This window comes from Tachypleus tridentatus, chromosome 4 (assembly GCF_004210375.1).
Source record: "Tachypleus tridentatus isolate NWPU-2018 chromosome 4, ASM421037v1, whole genome shotgun sequence".
NCBI lineage: Eukaryota > Metazoa > Arthropoda > Merostomata > Xiphosura > Limulidae > Tachypleus > Tachypleus tridentatus.
The window spans coordinates 116,941,851-116,959,394 of NC_134828.1; the positions used below are offsets into that span (position 1 = coordinate 116,941,851).

The 17,544-nt window shown below is 35.1% G+C and overlaps 1 protein-coding gene across 1 annotated transcript in view; it reads right to left on the reverse strand.

Moving 5' to 3' along the window:
- The window catches only part of LOC143249933 (arrestin domain-containing protein 3-like), a 73,502-nt gene that overhangs the window by 21,851 nt on the left and 34,107 nt on the right, over positions 1–17,544 (reverse strand). Inside the window, exons 2-5 of the mRNA XM_076500550.1 lie at positions 15,810–15,882; positions 14,523–14,670; positions 549–651; positions 62–318 (exon numbers count right to left, since the gene is read on the reverse strand). Of these exons, the coding sequence (XP_076356665.1) occupies positions 62–318; positions 549–651; positions 14,523–14,670; positions 15,810–15,882 (581 nt within the window). The remainder of the gene's footprint in view (positions 1–61; positions 319–548; positions 652–14,522; positions 14,671–15,809; positions 15,883–17,544) is intronic.

Sequence of the window (17,544 nt, forward strand, 5' to 3'; positions counted from 1 at the left end):
TTTAATGTTAAGTCCTAAGGAGTCAGATTAAGTAAGTCAATCACCATTATTACCAACTTACTCTAACAGCATAATCAACTCTTATCAAGCAGCTATTAATGATGGATGGTGAAACAGCAGGAATTTTTAACAGTTGAAAATCCCAGTTAGCTGTTCTTCCTGGCTGGATGGCTAACCCTGTGATGATGGTGAACTTGCAGTGTCGAAAGCGAGACTTTCCACCAGCTGCAAATGTCTGGGTCTGGTGGAGGGTTGCATGAGGAATGACGGTTCGTGAGGAAAGATTTTCAAAGTCTGCAGTGATGGCTATTGACTCCCCTTCAGAACAAACAGTACAATAAAAATAAGGTACACTAGGAAGCAATTACAAAAACACGCCAAATAAAAATAAATATACAACCATAAAATGAACTAGATATTAGAAGAGAAAACTTTCATAATTATAATTAACTAATAATAAAGAATGAAATACACATAAAATTTAACGTACATTCTCATTTAAATTTTATTTATAGAGCAATATTACTGGACACTAAATAACGTCTCACCTGGACAATAGCCTTTCCTATCAGTGCGTGCATACATAGATATGGGCCCCGAGGTGCACCAGCAACAACACAATGTTTTCTCCACACTGTTCTCTACTGCTACCTGGTGAAAGAACTTATCAGGATGAGCCATCAAACAACATTTTTCAACAGCACAAAAAAAAAATTAAATTTTAATAACAATCTATTTTTTTCGTACAGAAGTTCTTAGTATTACTGTGCCCTCTACGTTACAAAACATTTTGTCAGTCATGTTTTCCACAATCTTGTTTTCTGTCACATGTTGAAAGTGTCTGTCTTCAGAAGTAATAGATAAAGAAAAAATAACATAACAAAAACAACATTCATTACTCATTCCAAGAAAGTATAATGATTTTTCTTCTGAAAACCAAAATATAACTTTTTAGACTGCAGTACGTGTTTTACCAACAGTAAAGTGTATTGAAAATCAAGTGCATGTCACGTATATCAACTGTGGAGTTAACTGTAGTCTATCTTTACTAATTCCCACCTAAAAAAAAAAGATATTAAGCATTTAAGTTTTAGTATTTATCAATTTGATAATAGCAGTTAAACACATTATACTATTCACTACCTCAACCAGACATATTGGTTAAACATATGTTCTGAAGAATGGAACCTCTATATGATTATTCATAAGTTACTCCACAATAACGAATATTGTACTTGTATAGCCTTGAAAAATAAAACTATACTGTTATGTTATACGTTTCTTTATGGTAATATCAGTATGCATGTTGGTTAACAGCATAAGCCAACTCACAAGTTATGGAAATATGTAATTAATAACAAATAAACACTGCCAAATATCATCTCTAGCTGTAAATATTACAATACTTCTACCTATTAATTTAAACTAAATATGAATTAACTAAATCTATATGTACTTGAGTATACATATATATAGTTAAATATATGTATGGATATTGTTATACCAAAGCTAACAGTCAATTTGACAAGCAATATGTAACATGTCTGTATATAAGATAAAAACTGTCTTCAGATGTTCATCACCTAATGTACCATCCACCTCTATTAATGGGCATGTGTAGGTGGTATTTATATGACACAAATCTTATTCTCTTAAAGTATATAATTCATATTTCTAAGGTATATATTTATATATATTTCATACTTAAGAAGAACTTTACATTTTCTCAAATTCTAATATAGAACATAATACGTATATCTGGTCAAGGCTTTGTGCCATTTTAACCCTAGATGTCACCTCTGTAACAAGATTCAGGCATGAAAGTTATCTGCTGTTTCATGGAATTGTGGCATATCCACATAAAACAAAACTTAGTTAAGATCAATTAGATACGATGTTCAACAAGATATATATTAAGAAGTAATTCTGAGTTTTCTGAATTTGGATTTGAAAAAAATAAGAGACCTAGACACAGCAGCTAGTGAAAATAATCTTTATTTATACTCAAAAACAGAATCAAAATGTGTTTCAGAAGAAAAGCATGCTTACAATGTAATTAACTCTTTGTACTCACCTAACAACTTATAAGGACATTTTACGTGAATTACTTGACATTGCATTTGTGGATTACTTTTTAGAAGTGTATTACTATTTACAAAGAAAGGAATTATACATCTTTTACCAAGTTCATGACTTGAGCTTAAGAAAAAAATCATAGTATCATATACTTAATATTTATAACAGCATATTCTCAGGACATGTGGCCAACCTCTGTCATTACGAAAGATTGTAATGTTGAGATATTACTTGATCTACTGCTGTTGTCTACATTCTTGTAATATGTCCAGCATTATGGTAATAACAGACATAAACAAGAACAGGAATTATCTTTACAAAGAAGGATAAAAAAAAAGACATCTCAAAGCAAATCAACCGAGCAGCCACCTTGACCATGTATTATTTGAATCCTGCACATATACAGAACTCATAATAAAACAAGAATATATGATTGACAGCAAAGCAACAACAGGCTATCTGCTGTGTCCACCAAGAGAAATAAAACATTGAAATTTTGCATTGTAAATCCATAAAATTACTACCGTACCATCAAAGGGTCCCACGCTGGTATAGCAGGAAGTCTATGGATATACAATGCTAAAATCAACAGTTTGATTACCCTCAACAGAAAGCCCAATGTGGCTTTGCTATAAGAAAAATACACACACACATCAAAGGACTATTATAATTAATGTTTAATATATTTCTAGAGAAAATTAATACTGATAGAGTTAAGTAAATTAAAACACACCTATTTTAATATAAATTAAAACAAAATAAAAATGATTGACTCCATTAAAAACAGCAAATCCAAACCTCTGACAAATTATGTTAGTTTGTTAAAACCAAAAACAAGCCAAAAAAAAAAAAAAACTGTAATAATTGAAAGAATCCCAGGGTACAATCTTATCTCACATTATAGCCTACGATCCTTTTAATTAGTGCAGCGTTTTTAATTTTATCTTTGTTTTGGCTTGCTATTAGCTATAACAAATTAATACATGTATAAAATCACAAAATAATAATACATTTGTGTTATTATCATAACAGTATTTATGATACAACAACCCATTAATTAAAACTATTAGAGTTTCATTACATTCACTTCTACACCTACAACTGCATGCCAATAAAAATCTTATAGAAGCAAAAATTCAAATGTATTAACTACCAGAACTTGTCAAATATCGAACACCAACTCCAATGCCGTGCAGTCAAAAATTTAGTTTTGTCATGTCCAACAGCGACTTATGTGAAACATGATGTTAATTACAATAACAGTAATGCTTTAATTTACTGAGATCGTATGTATATGTACAATAGATTAAATTCCCAACAAAGGATCTATATAAAGAAATAGTTTGAATGCCTGCCCATTGGACAGGCTAAATAAAATCATGTTTATAACAAAGGCTAGAAAATTATGCTTTTTTTTTCTTAACAGAATAAACATTAAAAGTGTAATAAAAATACATTAAGGTATTAATATGTAAAGAAAAGCATACTGTTTTCAAGATTTCTATCAATATGAAATTAGATGGAAAGTCTAACAAAGTTTCTATACAGTTGGGTCTCTTATGAAAGAAATATTTGGTGTATGTGTCCACGTTTTTTTTTGTATGTTTTTTTAGAACTAGGCGAATATGATAGCACCCAAATATAAAATGTTATAATTTTTTTTTTAAATTTCGCGCAAAGCAACTCAAGGGCTATCTGCGCTAGTCGTCTCTAATTTAGCAGTGTAAGTATAGAGGGAAGGCAGCTAGTCATCACTACCCACCGCCAACTCTTGGGCTACTCTTTTACCAACAAATAGTTGGATTGACCGACACATTATAACGCCCCCACGGCTAAAAGAGCGAGCATATCTGATGCGACGGATATTCGAACCCGCGACCTTCACATTACAAGTCGAACGCCTTAACCCACCTGGCCATGCCAGGCCTATTATAAAATAAGCCCTCACTAAAATTAAAAACGAATGTGGCCTTATTATATACACGTATTATTCGTATACAAGGCAGTTGTTATCTGAAACATGGGTCACATATTGTCGACACCTGAATCAGCTGGAAAACTATCCCCAAAGGTACCTCCGGAATATCTTGAAGATCAAATGGGAGGAATACAAAACCAACCTCAGTATGGCCTAAAGACAACACTCAAGATCTGCAACATCGATATTAATAAACCAGACCACCTGGAGATCCCTAATCCATCAGGGAGCAGAATTCTTTGAGTCATCAAGAAGACAACATTTTGAAGAGAAGCGAGGGAAAAGAAAACAACGCTTGCTACAACTGAAATCTCTCTTCCCCTCTGAACTGACTTGTCCTCACTGCCAGAAGACCTGTGCAGCAAGGATTGGCTTTATTAGCCATCTCCGGACCCATGTATGAACTTGGAGGACCATCATCCTCAACCTCTAGGGATCGCCACGACAATACATGTATATATATATATTTCCTAAATTACTTCTTTAACGGAGAAATGGTATTTCTTTCCTTTTTAATAATGTACATCAATTTTATACATTTATTCTTATTAAAGAAATTAGTTTTCAATAAAACTCCTAAAATAGTGGTAAAGTGAGTATAATGCAAAATTTGAAAGTGAGTCCTCCTAGCGGAGAATCATTGTGATATTTCAGAATAAACTTCACAGAAATAAAAAGTAAGAAAGTGATAAGTTTGTTCATGAAGTTATAAAGTAAGATCCGCTGAGAAGAAGCTCAGAACAAAATCCAGAAGTACATCAAGATGAAGTTAGAAAATATTAGGTGCAATTTCGTGATAGAAAAGCGCCGCGAATTCAGCTCGTCAAAATCCTGACCGAACAGCAGGGATGCCAACTATTTCAAATGACTGAGCGTAATGATTGTAGACAGAGCCCTTTATCATTTGTGGCTACTCGGCGTGACCAATGTCTCTAAGCTGTTTATTATTATATTATTATTATAACTATTATTATTTATTACTGCTATATATTGTTCATTTATGACTGTGTTTTGCATATTTAATAAATAATTTTTTTTAATTATTTTGCAATTATGTCTTTTATTTAGTTCAGGGTAACAAACATACTGGTAAAACAACATTAAACATGCATAAACATGCAGAAAAGGTTTTTGTGGAAGGACTAGTTTATATCATTTTTATGAAACTTATTGTAATAGTTTTACAGCAGGGGTGTGCAACAGGCGGCCCGCGGGCTACAACCCGGTCCGCCAAGCCATTTAGTGTGGCCCTAGTTGTTGTAATCTAACCATGTGGCCTGATCTGTAATCCAACGCAAATGGAATATTTTTAAAAGCATCGATCCTACGGGATTCCCAGGCTTCGACTCGACAAACTTCTAAAATTATCTTTGCTAGAGAGGAGCAGGCCGAATTCGATTGGTCGGCCTCCTTAGGGCATGAATAGGTGACGTGCACTAGCACTATTGTCTACGACTCAACGTCATGTCCTGAACCTCGCCTTCGCCCGCTGGCGACAATTTTCCCTAACCTCTGCTGTCCGTCATTCATTATTGGTGAAAATTTTATTACCTTTTACAGTTACTACAAGAGATTGAAGGTAAATTGATTATTATTTAGCATATTGTTGTGACTTTACTGAATTTATTAAAATTTTTGCTTTCAGATGCATCTGATTCTATGTACAGTGTGACCTCGTTATTCGCGGGGGTTACGTTCTTTACCCTCCCGCGAATAGCGAAAAACCGCGAATATTGGACGCAGTTTTAAAACGTATATGTATGCGATTATATACTATATGAAATGCTTCCCAAACACTAATGATACTTATACTCATTGATGCAGTAATAATGTAGCAATATTGCATACTGTTATGTATTTCACTAAATTGTACCGTGCGTTACCGGGCTGTGCTTTGCCGTTTGCGTTGTTGGGGAAGCTGAGGCAGTCAGCCAATAGCAGTCCAATCTTGTTTGGTGAAGACGACAATTGAAAAAACGGCTTGATTGAGTAAATACAACAGAAATCTCCTCGAAAAGCCCTTTCAGTCTCTGTGACCTACAAAATCGCAGTTCGCGCATAACCCGCGAATATGCGGGGCCGCGAATGGCGAACCGCGAATAGGCGAGGTCACACTGTATTTTGCTATTCTCAATTAATTTAAGTACCGGAAGGCTATGATCGGGATGCCAATTTAGAAACATGTGTTTCTGTCCATAAGAGGTTCCATGTGTAAATAAATTCTATGTTTTTTCTACTTTGCTATTTTCGTGAGAATAATTTTTGTTTTGATTTCAGGGCTAGTAAAATGTCAGCAGTTAAGAAACGAAAAATTGATGATGAGGGAAGGTTATTCAACAGTGAATGGTGCACAAAATATCTTGTTGTCCCACATAATCAAGGTGTTGTCTGCCTCGTCTGTCAAACTACAATTGCAGTCATGAAAGAGTACAATATTAAGCGACATTACGCAACTAAGCACTCCTCCCAGTTTGATGAAATTGTTGGTCAGGCACGAAAGGACAAAATTGAACATTTAAAACATCCATTGAAAAGCAACAAGGTGTTTTACCACTTTCAAGAAAAATTCAGAACTGGTGACAAAACTGAGTTTTAAGCTTTGTGAATGTATGGCAGAAAAGGAAAGCCTTTCAGTGATGGAGAATTTATTAAAATTGTTTAACAATATTCACAGAATATGCATGTCCAGAGAAAAAATATTTGGTGGAGCAAACTAGCCTTTCCCGCTTTACTGTCTCACGCAGGACAAAATATCTTTCAGAGGACATCAAAGAAACTTTGAAAGAGAGATTGAATTCGTGTGAAGCTTTCAGTCTGGCTTTGGATGAAAGCACTGATATCAATGACACATCCCAACTTGTCATTTTCATCAGAGCTGTTACTGCAGGCTTTGATGTTTTCGAAGAGTTTTTAGATATGGCAAGCCTTTCCTCCACAACCACAGGACAGGATATTTGTGAACAAGTGCTTAAGGTTGTAGAAAAGTTTGAACTGAATCCTTATAAATTATGTGGTGTTACAACAGATGGTGCTCCTTCCATGACAGGTAGGACAAATGGATTCACCAAGAAATTTCTAACTGCAATTGGAGCACAAGACGTAGTTGTAAGCCATTGCATTATTCACCAAGAGAGCTTGTGCACCAAAGTTCTGGATTTTGCAGAAGTCATGAAAAATGTCGTCCAATGCGTAAATTATATTCGAACACGAGGATTAAATCATCGACAATTTAAAACTTTTTAGATGAGCTGGACAGTGAGTATTCAGATGTTTTGTACTTCTCTGCTGTACGTTGGCTTAGTAGAGCTGCTACTTTGAAGAGATTCTGGAATCTGCGAGAGGAGATTAAGTTCTTCATGGAGAGCAAACGTCAGAATGTGGACTTCTTGAGCAATGAGAACTGGCTGAATGACTTAGCATTCCTCACAGACATTACACAGCATCTGTCTGATTTAAACTTAAAACTACAAGGGAAAAGTCAACTTGTGAATAAGTTGTTTGAGCATATTTGTGCTTTTGAGAAGAAATTGGAACTTTTCCAGGTTCAGTTGAGAAGAGCCATATTGACCCATTTTACATGTCTTGCAACCAGGAAACTGGAATTTCCTAATCTGGATTGCACCAAATATGGAACCAGTGTACAAAAGCTGCGTGATGAGTTTGCAAACAGATTTCCAGATTTCAGACAAACTGAAATTAGATTGAAATTGTTCGCTCAACCTTTTGATTTGGCAGTGGAAGACAGTCCTGATGATTGCCAAATGGAACTCATTGAACTGCAGGCTGACATGGACACTAAAAGGAAATTCTCTGAAAACAGTTTGCTAGACTTTTACAAACTCTGTGTACGTGAAAAGTTTCCCAATTTGTCCCGTCATGCACAAAGAATTGCCTCCCTTTTTGGTAGCACCTACTGCTGTGAGCAATTTTTCTCCAAAATGAAGCTCATCAAAACCAAATGTAGAAGTCAGCTGACTGATGAACATTTGACCAGTCAGTTAAGAGTGGCAACCACTTCTGTCAAAGCTGATATTGACAAGCTCTGCAAGAACTCTAAATTTCAAGTGTCGCACTAAAATGATCACTCATGCAAAAATATAAAATATTATTGCTTGCATTTTGAGAATTTTTTTTAATTTATTGTGCATGTACACGAATAAGCTTGTTTTTTAAGTGGCCCCGCTTGATTGATGAAGTTGGTTATATGGCCCACCGACGAAAAATGTTGCACACCCCTGTTTTACAGCCTTTGCTTTCATGAGAATGTTTCTGGATGGTTGGGAGTTATAACAACATTGTCCATTTGACTGCATACATTTGGACTATGTCTTTTATTTATTATCAAAATTAATTTGTATCTCACTAGAAATTTTCTTTTCACCCCTTTCAAGCCCTGGGAGAACAATTTATCACTTTATTGTATAGGCCTATATAATATATAATAATTTGGGAGTTGCAACAAGTCGTAATATTTGTCTGTACGAGCGTATAGTCGTAATGTATATACCAAAATCGTAATGCATACGCTGAAATCGTAATGGTCGGCATCTCTGGAACAGCCGGCCATAGGGTTACGTTTCTGTCGATTTACAGAATTACAAAGTAAACTTTGTTAACTACGTGTTGTTGTTTTGGTTTAATTTAAGGCAAATAATAAACAAAAGCTAATCTATATTGGTCAATAAATTCAATGGCGACATTTTGACTGAATGAAGGCAACTTTAATAACCTTTTAGAGTAACGTAACCTCTGAGACTTTCAATCGTAGCGAACGCTTTCAAAGAGCAGAGTTCTTTTTTCACAACTTTAGTGTGTAAACATTTATATTTAACTTTCTATAATCTACGAATTCCTTAAGGTGTATGTGGAAATTTCCAAAAGTTCTCAAAAAATAATAGAAGAAACTTAGTATTTCTTTTTCGTTTAATATCTATGAATATTCATGTTGTCTTTTAAAACGTATGAAGATTCGCCAAAACATTGAACTTCGCGTTTTTTAAAGATAATCAAACTTACAACATGTTTAATGTCGCAGAGTAATTACGTTTAGTTTGTAATCTAGTGAGTGAATGCGTTGTTACATAGCATTTAGTCACAAGGAAAGAAGTTTCTTAAGAAGTGGTCGATAACAACCAAAACACAGCAAGTTCCTCACTTAGTTTTGGGAAGAACTAGCTTTATCCTGCAAGGAGGTTCTCTATCTTTCTTTATCGGAGTTTTCCTTAGTACAGCTAGTTTTCCCTCTGAATAGAGTACGTGGTATAATGTCTAAACCATTGGTCAAGAGTTTGATGTAGGTGTGGCCAGAAAACTGCTTTCCTCAAGATGCAAGGGCTGAAGCATTTCCTACTAGAGATCTTGTAGACACTTGGTTCTTACAGGTTGGCTTCAACAACTTGGTGTTCGAAATGATGACATAACACATCCTGCAGTCGTACGTGGTTTCGTTTGTTTTGTTTTGAATTTCGCGCAAAGCTACACAAGGGCTATCTGTGCTAGCTGTCACTAATTTAGCAGTGTAAGACTAGAGGGAAGGCAACTAGTCATCACCACCCACCGCCAACTCTTGGAATACTCTATTACAAACGAATAGTGGGATTGATTGTCACATTATAACGGCCCCACGGCTGAAAAAGCAAGCATGTTTGGTGTGACGGAGATTCGAACCCGTGACCCTCGGATTACGAGTGCCTTAACCACCTGGTCATGCCTGTCTGTGATAAGTGGGTGCAGTGGTAAGTAGTGATCAAACTAGGTCTCAGTCCTTCAGTTGCTCTTCCTGAAATGTTTTGTTAGTCATCCAAATGTAGAATGACGACTGACAGTTTCGTTCATTGTCGCACTGCTGTTGGAATGATTGGAGCCATTTCACGCATTCAGGACGTGAGCAATCACTAAATGGACATAATTTCATTGGCTGGTGAAATTATTTATTAACATTTACGTGCTGCTGACCTGATCAGTGTAATGCAACGAAGTTGTACTCTTGCAGCAATGATATCCAAAGTGCAATCATACCTTCCAAGTTCTGAAAACATGGTACATTTGAATGGTGAATTCTCGACCATACAAATATTGTTTCACAACTGATGTATAGCTAAAATATACATCGATCTTACTAACTGTTGTGATATTGTAAGTAATATGACACAAACGATCTTACTAACTGTTGTGATATTGTGAGTAATATGACACAAACGATCTTACTAACTGTTGTGATATTGTAAGCAATATGACACAAAAACCAAGAAATCTGTGGTTTTCTCACTTACTAGAAAGAAGGAGATAGTCCTTAACATGACAATTTTCATAGGCTCATTCCATATTTACCCGAGAAACTCCACTCCTGTGTGTACTTGCTAGGTATCAAATTTAAGACTTCATCCATAATACACTGGAATACCATTATCACTTCTCAACTGTAGTTTAAAATATGAAAGATGTGATGTCATGCCCATAAATGCAACATCCTTTCAATTATGTTTTCTTTGTAAGATTCATCAGCAATCTTAGGTCTGCTTACATCTCTCGTTCAACATGTCAGTAACTAAGTTATAGATACAAAGGCTACAAGTGTAGTCCAGTACAAGTGCCTTCTAATAGATCAAGACACTGATTAGAGCCAACTAGTGTTAACTAATATATCCAGACATTGATTCGAGCATGGAGTTGCCTTCTAATAGATCAAGACATTAACTCATGCACAATAAAGGAAAGACGTTTATGAGCATTACCATAATAATCTGTTTGAATTCCACAAGAATATTGATATTATTTCATTATTTCTCAAAACTCAATTGGAGACGATCACATACTCTCGTAAAAATTTAATATCCATTAATTTTAGGCAGTGGATATATCACTGGTACTCCATGAAGGTCTGTATGATGGTTGATTTATGGAATGCACATCAGATATACCTATATGATTACTGCTGCAACTTATAAGTCATATTATTTCAAAAGTACATCAGCAGACTGAATTAAAAGTTCACAAAATTCTAGCATTTTATTTAAGTTAAAATTATTACATATATTTCAGACAGATGTGTATTCCAACCAAATATCTGTAATTGCAGTTTAACATTGGTACAACACCTGTGTTCAAATGGATCATTGTTTGAACATGTGGATCCTTAAAAGCATGTGTGCTTAATGCATCGTATAGACAGCAACAATGAACGAGACCATATCTATAGTACACCACAGAATATCACTTGCACAATATGACGAATTTCGATAACCTTTTCAATGTGCATGGGGCCCGGCGTGTTAAGGCGTGCGACTCGTAATCTGAGGATCGCGGGTTCGCATCCCCGTCGCGCCAAACATGCTCGCCCTTTCAGCCGTGGGGGCGTTATAATGTGACGGTCAATCCCACTATTCGTTGGTAAAAGAGTAGTCCAAGAATTGGCGGTGGGTGGTGATGACTAGCTGCCTTCCCTCTAGTCTTACACTACTAAATTAGGGACGGCTAGCACAGATAGCCCTCGAGTAGCTTTGTGCGAAATTCAAAACAAACAATCAATGTGCATACACACACCAGTTTGGTTGGCTCTAACAAGCAAAAATGGCTGACAATTTTTAAAATAACATAACAGTGAATTATCCAGAGCAATTACGTTCAAAAGCACCAAAAAGAGAGACACAACTTTCAACTCATGTCCAACTTGTTACCATTCATCAAAATGAAGGTTGATTGAGGTGGATAAAGTGGTTGCTTTTCATGCAACACTTGATTCGTGACAAGACTGATTAATATTTTTGCTATTCCTGTATCCACAAAATAAATCATCTTCATATTTATGTATTGTTGTTGGTATATCATATGTATTACGCAGTCTGTAGTTCTCTAAATCAGCCGCAATAATGTTGCATGCATGCTGATTGCTGCTTTTACCCAAGATGGTAGCCAGATTCAACTCATACCCTGGTAATTTAAACTAGCTGGAGTATCTTCAGCCATAACTTTCGACAACCTTCCTGGACCCTGGTAGTTTAAACTAGCTGGAGTATCTGCAGACATAACGTTTCGACAACCTTCCCTTATCTGTTGCAGTGTTGGTCTGTATTATACTTGCATCCAGTATTCATATTTGTGGTGGTTGGCATGATATGGAAAGTCAACAGTAAGGTAAGTAACAGATATAGCAGGTGCTTCTTCACTCGTATGTTTTTGTCACTTTTCTAAAAGAAATTATGGACGCTATATTGCTACAGCCAAAACAAGATGATTAAAGAAAACCTGCTTGCCCATTGAGAACCACAGCAGTTGCACCATGACAACATGAGTTATTTGAGAGGTGGGGAGGCTTGTAGTCAACATTTCTTTTATGTCTTGATGCTGTAATGGACTTCTAAGGCTATCTTTGAGGGGATTCCGTAATGGTTCCTTAAAACATTCTTAAGTGAATTCCATAATGGTTCCTTAAGACCTTCTTGAGTGAGCTCCGTAATGATTCCTTAAGACCTTCTTAAAGTGAATTCCATAACAGTTTCTTAAGACCTTATTTTTATGAGTTCCATAAAGGATCTTTAAGACCTTGTTTGAGCAAATTCCGTAATGGATTATTAAAACCGTTTCTGAATGAATTTACACTTTAAGTTGTCACTGTTACAAGCTTTGTCTTTGTTCTAGTACAAAGTGTGACACAACCACTTCTAACGACATTGTAAACGAAACTGAAAGAAGAAAAGTTCCTCTGATTCACACGGTGTTTCATAGGTAAGCTTCACTTCCCCAGTGCAAATTGTACAACTTGTCAATAAGTACCTCATCTGAACCTGTAGCAAATATGCTCAGGAATCTCTTCCCGGGTAATTTCTTTAAATAATCCACAAAACCCTCTTTTTGCCATCTTCTTTAATGGGTTACTAGTTTCATATCATTACCAGGAACCTGTAATAAACTTCAAATACCTTCGTGCAGTTGAGAGGCCAAGTACGTTCAAGAAATGCCTTGATTTTTCCCTAAAAGTTTAGATAGGCACGTATCACAATAAATACATCTTTGTTATTCTAATGATACTAAATGATATAAAACACCTTGCCATTTCTTCCCACTGTGGCCTCGACCACTATGTGGTTTTGGAACTTCGTCAGTGCCAGCCTGAAAAGCTTCTGACCAACTCTTAATCTCACTGGGTCTCAACACGATGTCACCTGAAAATGTTGCAATCAAGTATGTCAAACTTCTTCCAGTGCATGACCTTGTGACACTTGGATTTGAAAACAAGCAGGCTACTCGACACTACTACTGTGACCCTTATCTGCTGACCTACCTCAAGACCATGAGAAATAACCATTACAGATTTGGTCATGGGCGCCAAAATATCTCAGCGAGGCGCCCACCAACTTCACAATCTCAAAGACTGATAGTGATTTTAGGCATAAGTCTCTCTATTGCCAGAAAACGTTTTATAATTGAAAAAAACAAACTTCTTGCTGCATTCTCTGGAGTCCTCACTTCATCCATACTTTCATCCTCCACAGAAGTTCTATATTGTCTTAGAAAGTGCCCTTCCATAAAATACTTCAAAGTATGACAAAATTAGTGTTCCAAGTTTATAAAAATACAGACATCTCAAAGTCACAAGCTGTTGCATTCCGACTAATAAACCCTGTTGAACACTTATAGGAATCAGTGATTAACAATATTGTTATGTAACAAACAAGACGTGGTACTTCATTTATTACTGGTTCTTAAACCTACAAAATTATAACTAAATGTGTATTTTATTAGAGTATTACTACAACTCACAGATACCAAATATCTTTAGCTAAGAACAAAACAACAATACAGTATAACAATGTCAAATATTTCATTTGATGCTAAGAACCAAGTGATAGACTTTTTGAACGCTAAGGAACACTGTCATTCTCAAAATATTTCTCTTAATTTTACACAGAAAAGTAGACATTTAATATATATGTTTATATTATATATCTATCGCACTACATCTACTATTGTAGGAAGGTATAGGATTTCTCATACTTCGTGTAATCTACGTACATAACAAAATACACGTAAGCGTATCACTTACTGTCAGTTTTAGGTTTAACCTTTGTTTATTGTTAAGAGAAAATCTCCACGACAGGCTATCTGCGTCGTAGTAACCACAGGAGTTGAACCCTGAATTTTATTGTTATAAAGTTAAATATGGCCTAGTGATAAAATATGTTTTCAGAAAATATGTCAGTGGCATACTCGTACACATTGTAAAGATAAAACATTACACTGTGTTCTCTGATACGTAAGTGCTGAGATTGAATAACATTATTCCAATGTATATTACGCAGGCAGTTTAGTTGTACTCTCTGATACGTTATTTTGTCTTTAATTAATAAAATATAAGTGACTCTAATACCGCTGTGAATCAAAAATGTTTCAACCAATAGTAAAATTACAATTACCACACCAACACAGAAAAAACAATACTTAAAAAATTATTTACTGTTTGGAAACTTACCAAATATTCAGTCCTGTTTATGTCAATAGGGCAGATCACTGTAAAAGCTTTCTTAGTTTTGTGATTGAACGACCAAGGTTTCTCCATCTCTGCTTTTACCCAATATCTAATGCTTCCATATTTGCCTTCAAATGAAGTTGAAATCCCCCTAATTTAAAACAATTTATTACACTTTAATGAAAAAATAAATTACAATTCTGTGTTTACAGTGTATTCAAACTTTAAGACCTACAACGAAGTTAAACCAGCCGTGATAAAACTTGATTATATAAAAATGTCTAAATATTGTTTGTTTGTTTTTTAAATTCGCAATTTTACCAACAAATAGTTGGATTGACCGTCACATTATAACGCCCCCACGGATGAAAGGGCGAGCATGTTTGGCGCGACGGGGGATACGAACCCACGACCCTCATATTACAAGTCACACGCCTCAAACGAAATATTTTTTCAAAGTAACGGTATGTGCGTTTTTCTTATTGCAAAGCCACATCGGGCTATTTATTGTGTACACCAAGAGGATTCAACCCTTGATTTAGCTTTGTAAATTCAATGACTTGCAGCTGTTCCAGTGGGGGGACGAATGTGACAGAAAATATGTTATTATATAAAATAAAGATCAACTAATCTATGCCATTTAAAATTTATATGTTTGGGAGAAAATCTAAAGCGAACTATCAATAATATACACCGCAGAAATGGATCCCCAGAGTTTAGCGATGTAAGTTTGTAATTTACCGCTGAATGACCGAGGGACTGTCTTTAACTTTAGGAATACCACATGCTTTTAGCGATACGCATGGTGTTTTCAAACTTTATACTTCACGTGACCCGCGTACTCGATCAACTATGCATGTAGCTGGCGTGTTATGTTGCAACTGGATAAAGTTTTCACTCACGAGACAAATCTACCTGGCTTTTACATCTAAAGACAGGTTTAGGGTTTTGTATTAGACAATATGATTCATATTACTGATTACTATAATCATTTCAGACCAACTAGCGGTGATTACGTTCATTTTCAACAAACTCACACGGAAAAAAAATAGATAAATACTTAAATAAAAAATTGTATGTCTGATACTGTGTATAATCCATTAGTTCCAGTTACAGTAACTAGTTTATTCAATATCTATCAAAATATTTTTAAGTGTATATTTCATAAAAAATATATATATATATTATTTGTTTCGTAATCGATTATCATTTTGAACAAAAATAATAATATATGCGTATATTATATTCCTATGACAGTTATGAATGTAGAGCCACAATCATCTGACTCACCCAGATGGAAGCTGAAAAGAAAACCGGAATTCATGATGACCTTCTGTCAGCACCTCTCGACTTTCTGGAGCCTCTAATGATGAAAATTGGAAAATGATAAATTCTGGGTTCCAATTGTTTAGCAAATTAATTGGAAATTACAAAGTCATTCATTCTTTAAAACACCAGAAATAAAAGTGGGTTCAGTGTAATTGTTCATTACCATGGAAAGTATTAACACAAGTTATTACACTATTTCTGGTCACGTTTACAGATGTCTATCCCTCCAGCGCAAGTTTATTTCTACATGTCAATGCAGTAATCAATTGATGGTTCTCTGATTTAGCTGATATATTAAATCGATTGGGATATCTTTATATAAATTCTTCTTTCATGTGACCAGAAACCACGGTTTTCTTTAATCTCAACACTTAAATAATCATATTCAAAACTACATCTAGAATATTTCAAGCATGTTTAATTGCTGCATAATTTTACTTTACATTTATGAGTTAACTTCTTTGTGTTGGTCTTTATGGTTTTGGACAAGGTCCAGCGACCTAGACCTTGAAAATAGTGCCAAAACAACAGCATCATTTCTGGATCCACATCAAGATGTCGTACTGGTTCGTGTGGCAGGTATTAATATGAAATCAAAGCTAAAACAAAGGTAGTGTAGCATGTTACACATAAATGTACATATCAGTGAAACAAATAGAAAGGTCAAATCGATTGAAAATAATAATATGAAACCTCCTAAACATATGAAAACTCAAAGTTATAAAATACGAATATTTTGATTTATAATGTACACATCCTAATATTCTAGGTGTAATAAGTAATAATTTACTTAAAAGTTTCAAACTGCCTCAATTAATGGTTATGTGATGTGATATTGTATGTGGAAGTTTAACTGACAACCTGTTGTGTACAAAGGTTCGACTATTCATCAACTTAACTTCTGTGTATATAGCATGAAATGAAAATTGTGCAGTGTTTAAAAACAGATAAATACTCAACTTATTAAACATTTAGTCCCAAAACGTATATTGTATAACCATAGATTACATGTAGATTTTTCAACAAGTTTGTAAAGCTAGGAATAAATAGAATAACTACATTTTTGTGTACGTTTTCAAAGACCTTGAGTCACATTAACAACATATTGTTTAACAAAAATAATTCATTAAACAGCAGCAAAATGTGTTTTATCGGTGAGACATTTTATTCCTAGAAGATACCCAACTTAGAATAAAAATAACATTCAAATAGCTAGAAACTATTAAAGAAGTAACTTAATGGTCATCTGGAACAGGTATCACACGTAACTCGTGCTTTTGTTTGTTTGGAATTAAGCACGTAGCTACACAGTGGGCTATCTGTGCTTTGCCCACCATGGATATCGAAACCCGCTTTCTAGTGTGGTAACTCCGCAGACATAACGCTGTGCCATTGGTGGTCGGATCTCATACCATTTAACACTGAAGTGAGGTTTATTCCAACACAAATTCTCTAGTTTCTGCTTCAACTAAGTTACAAGAAATCAACTCCTGGTTGAATATGGATTACATAATCTTGTTTTCCTTTACACATCCTTTCTCTCATGGGTATAAAACGAACTGGCTTACTTTCACACGTATATTCTTACCTCTGATGGTGTCTCCTTCGCACGTCAAAGTGACGCTTAGCATTGGAATTTTAAATTTCTTAAGCTGATAACAACAAAAATAAACATAATGTCGAAAATATGCCCACA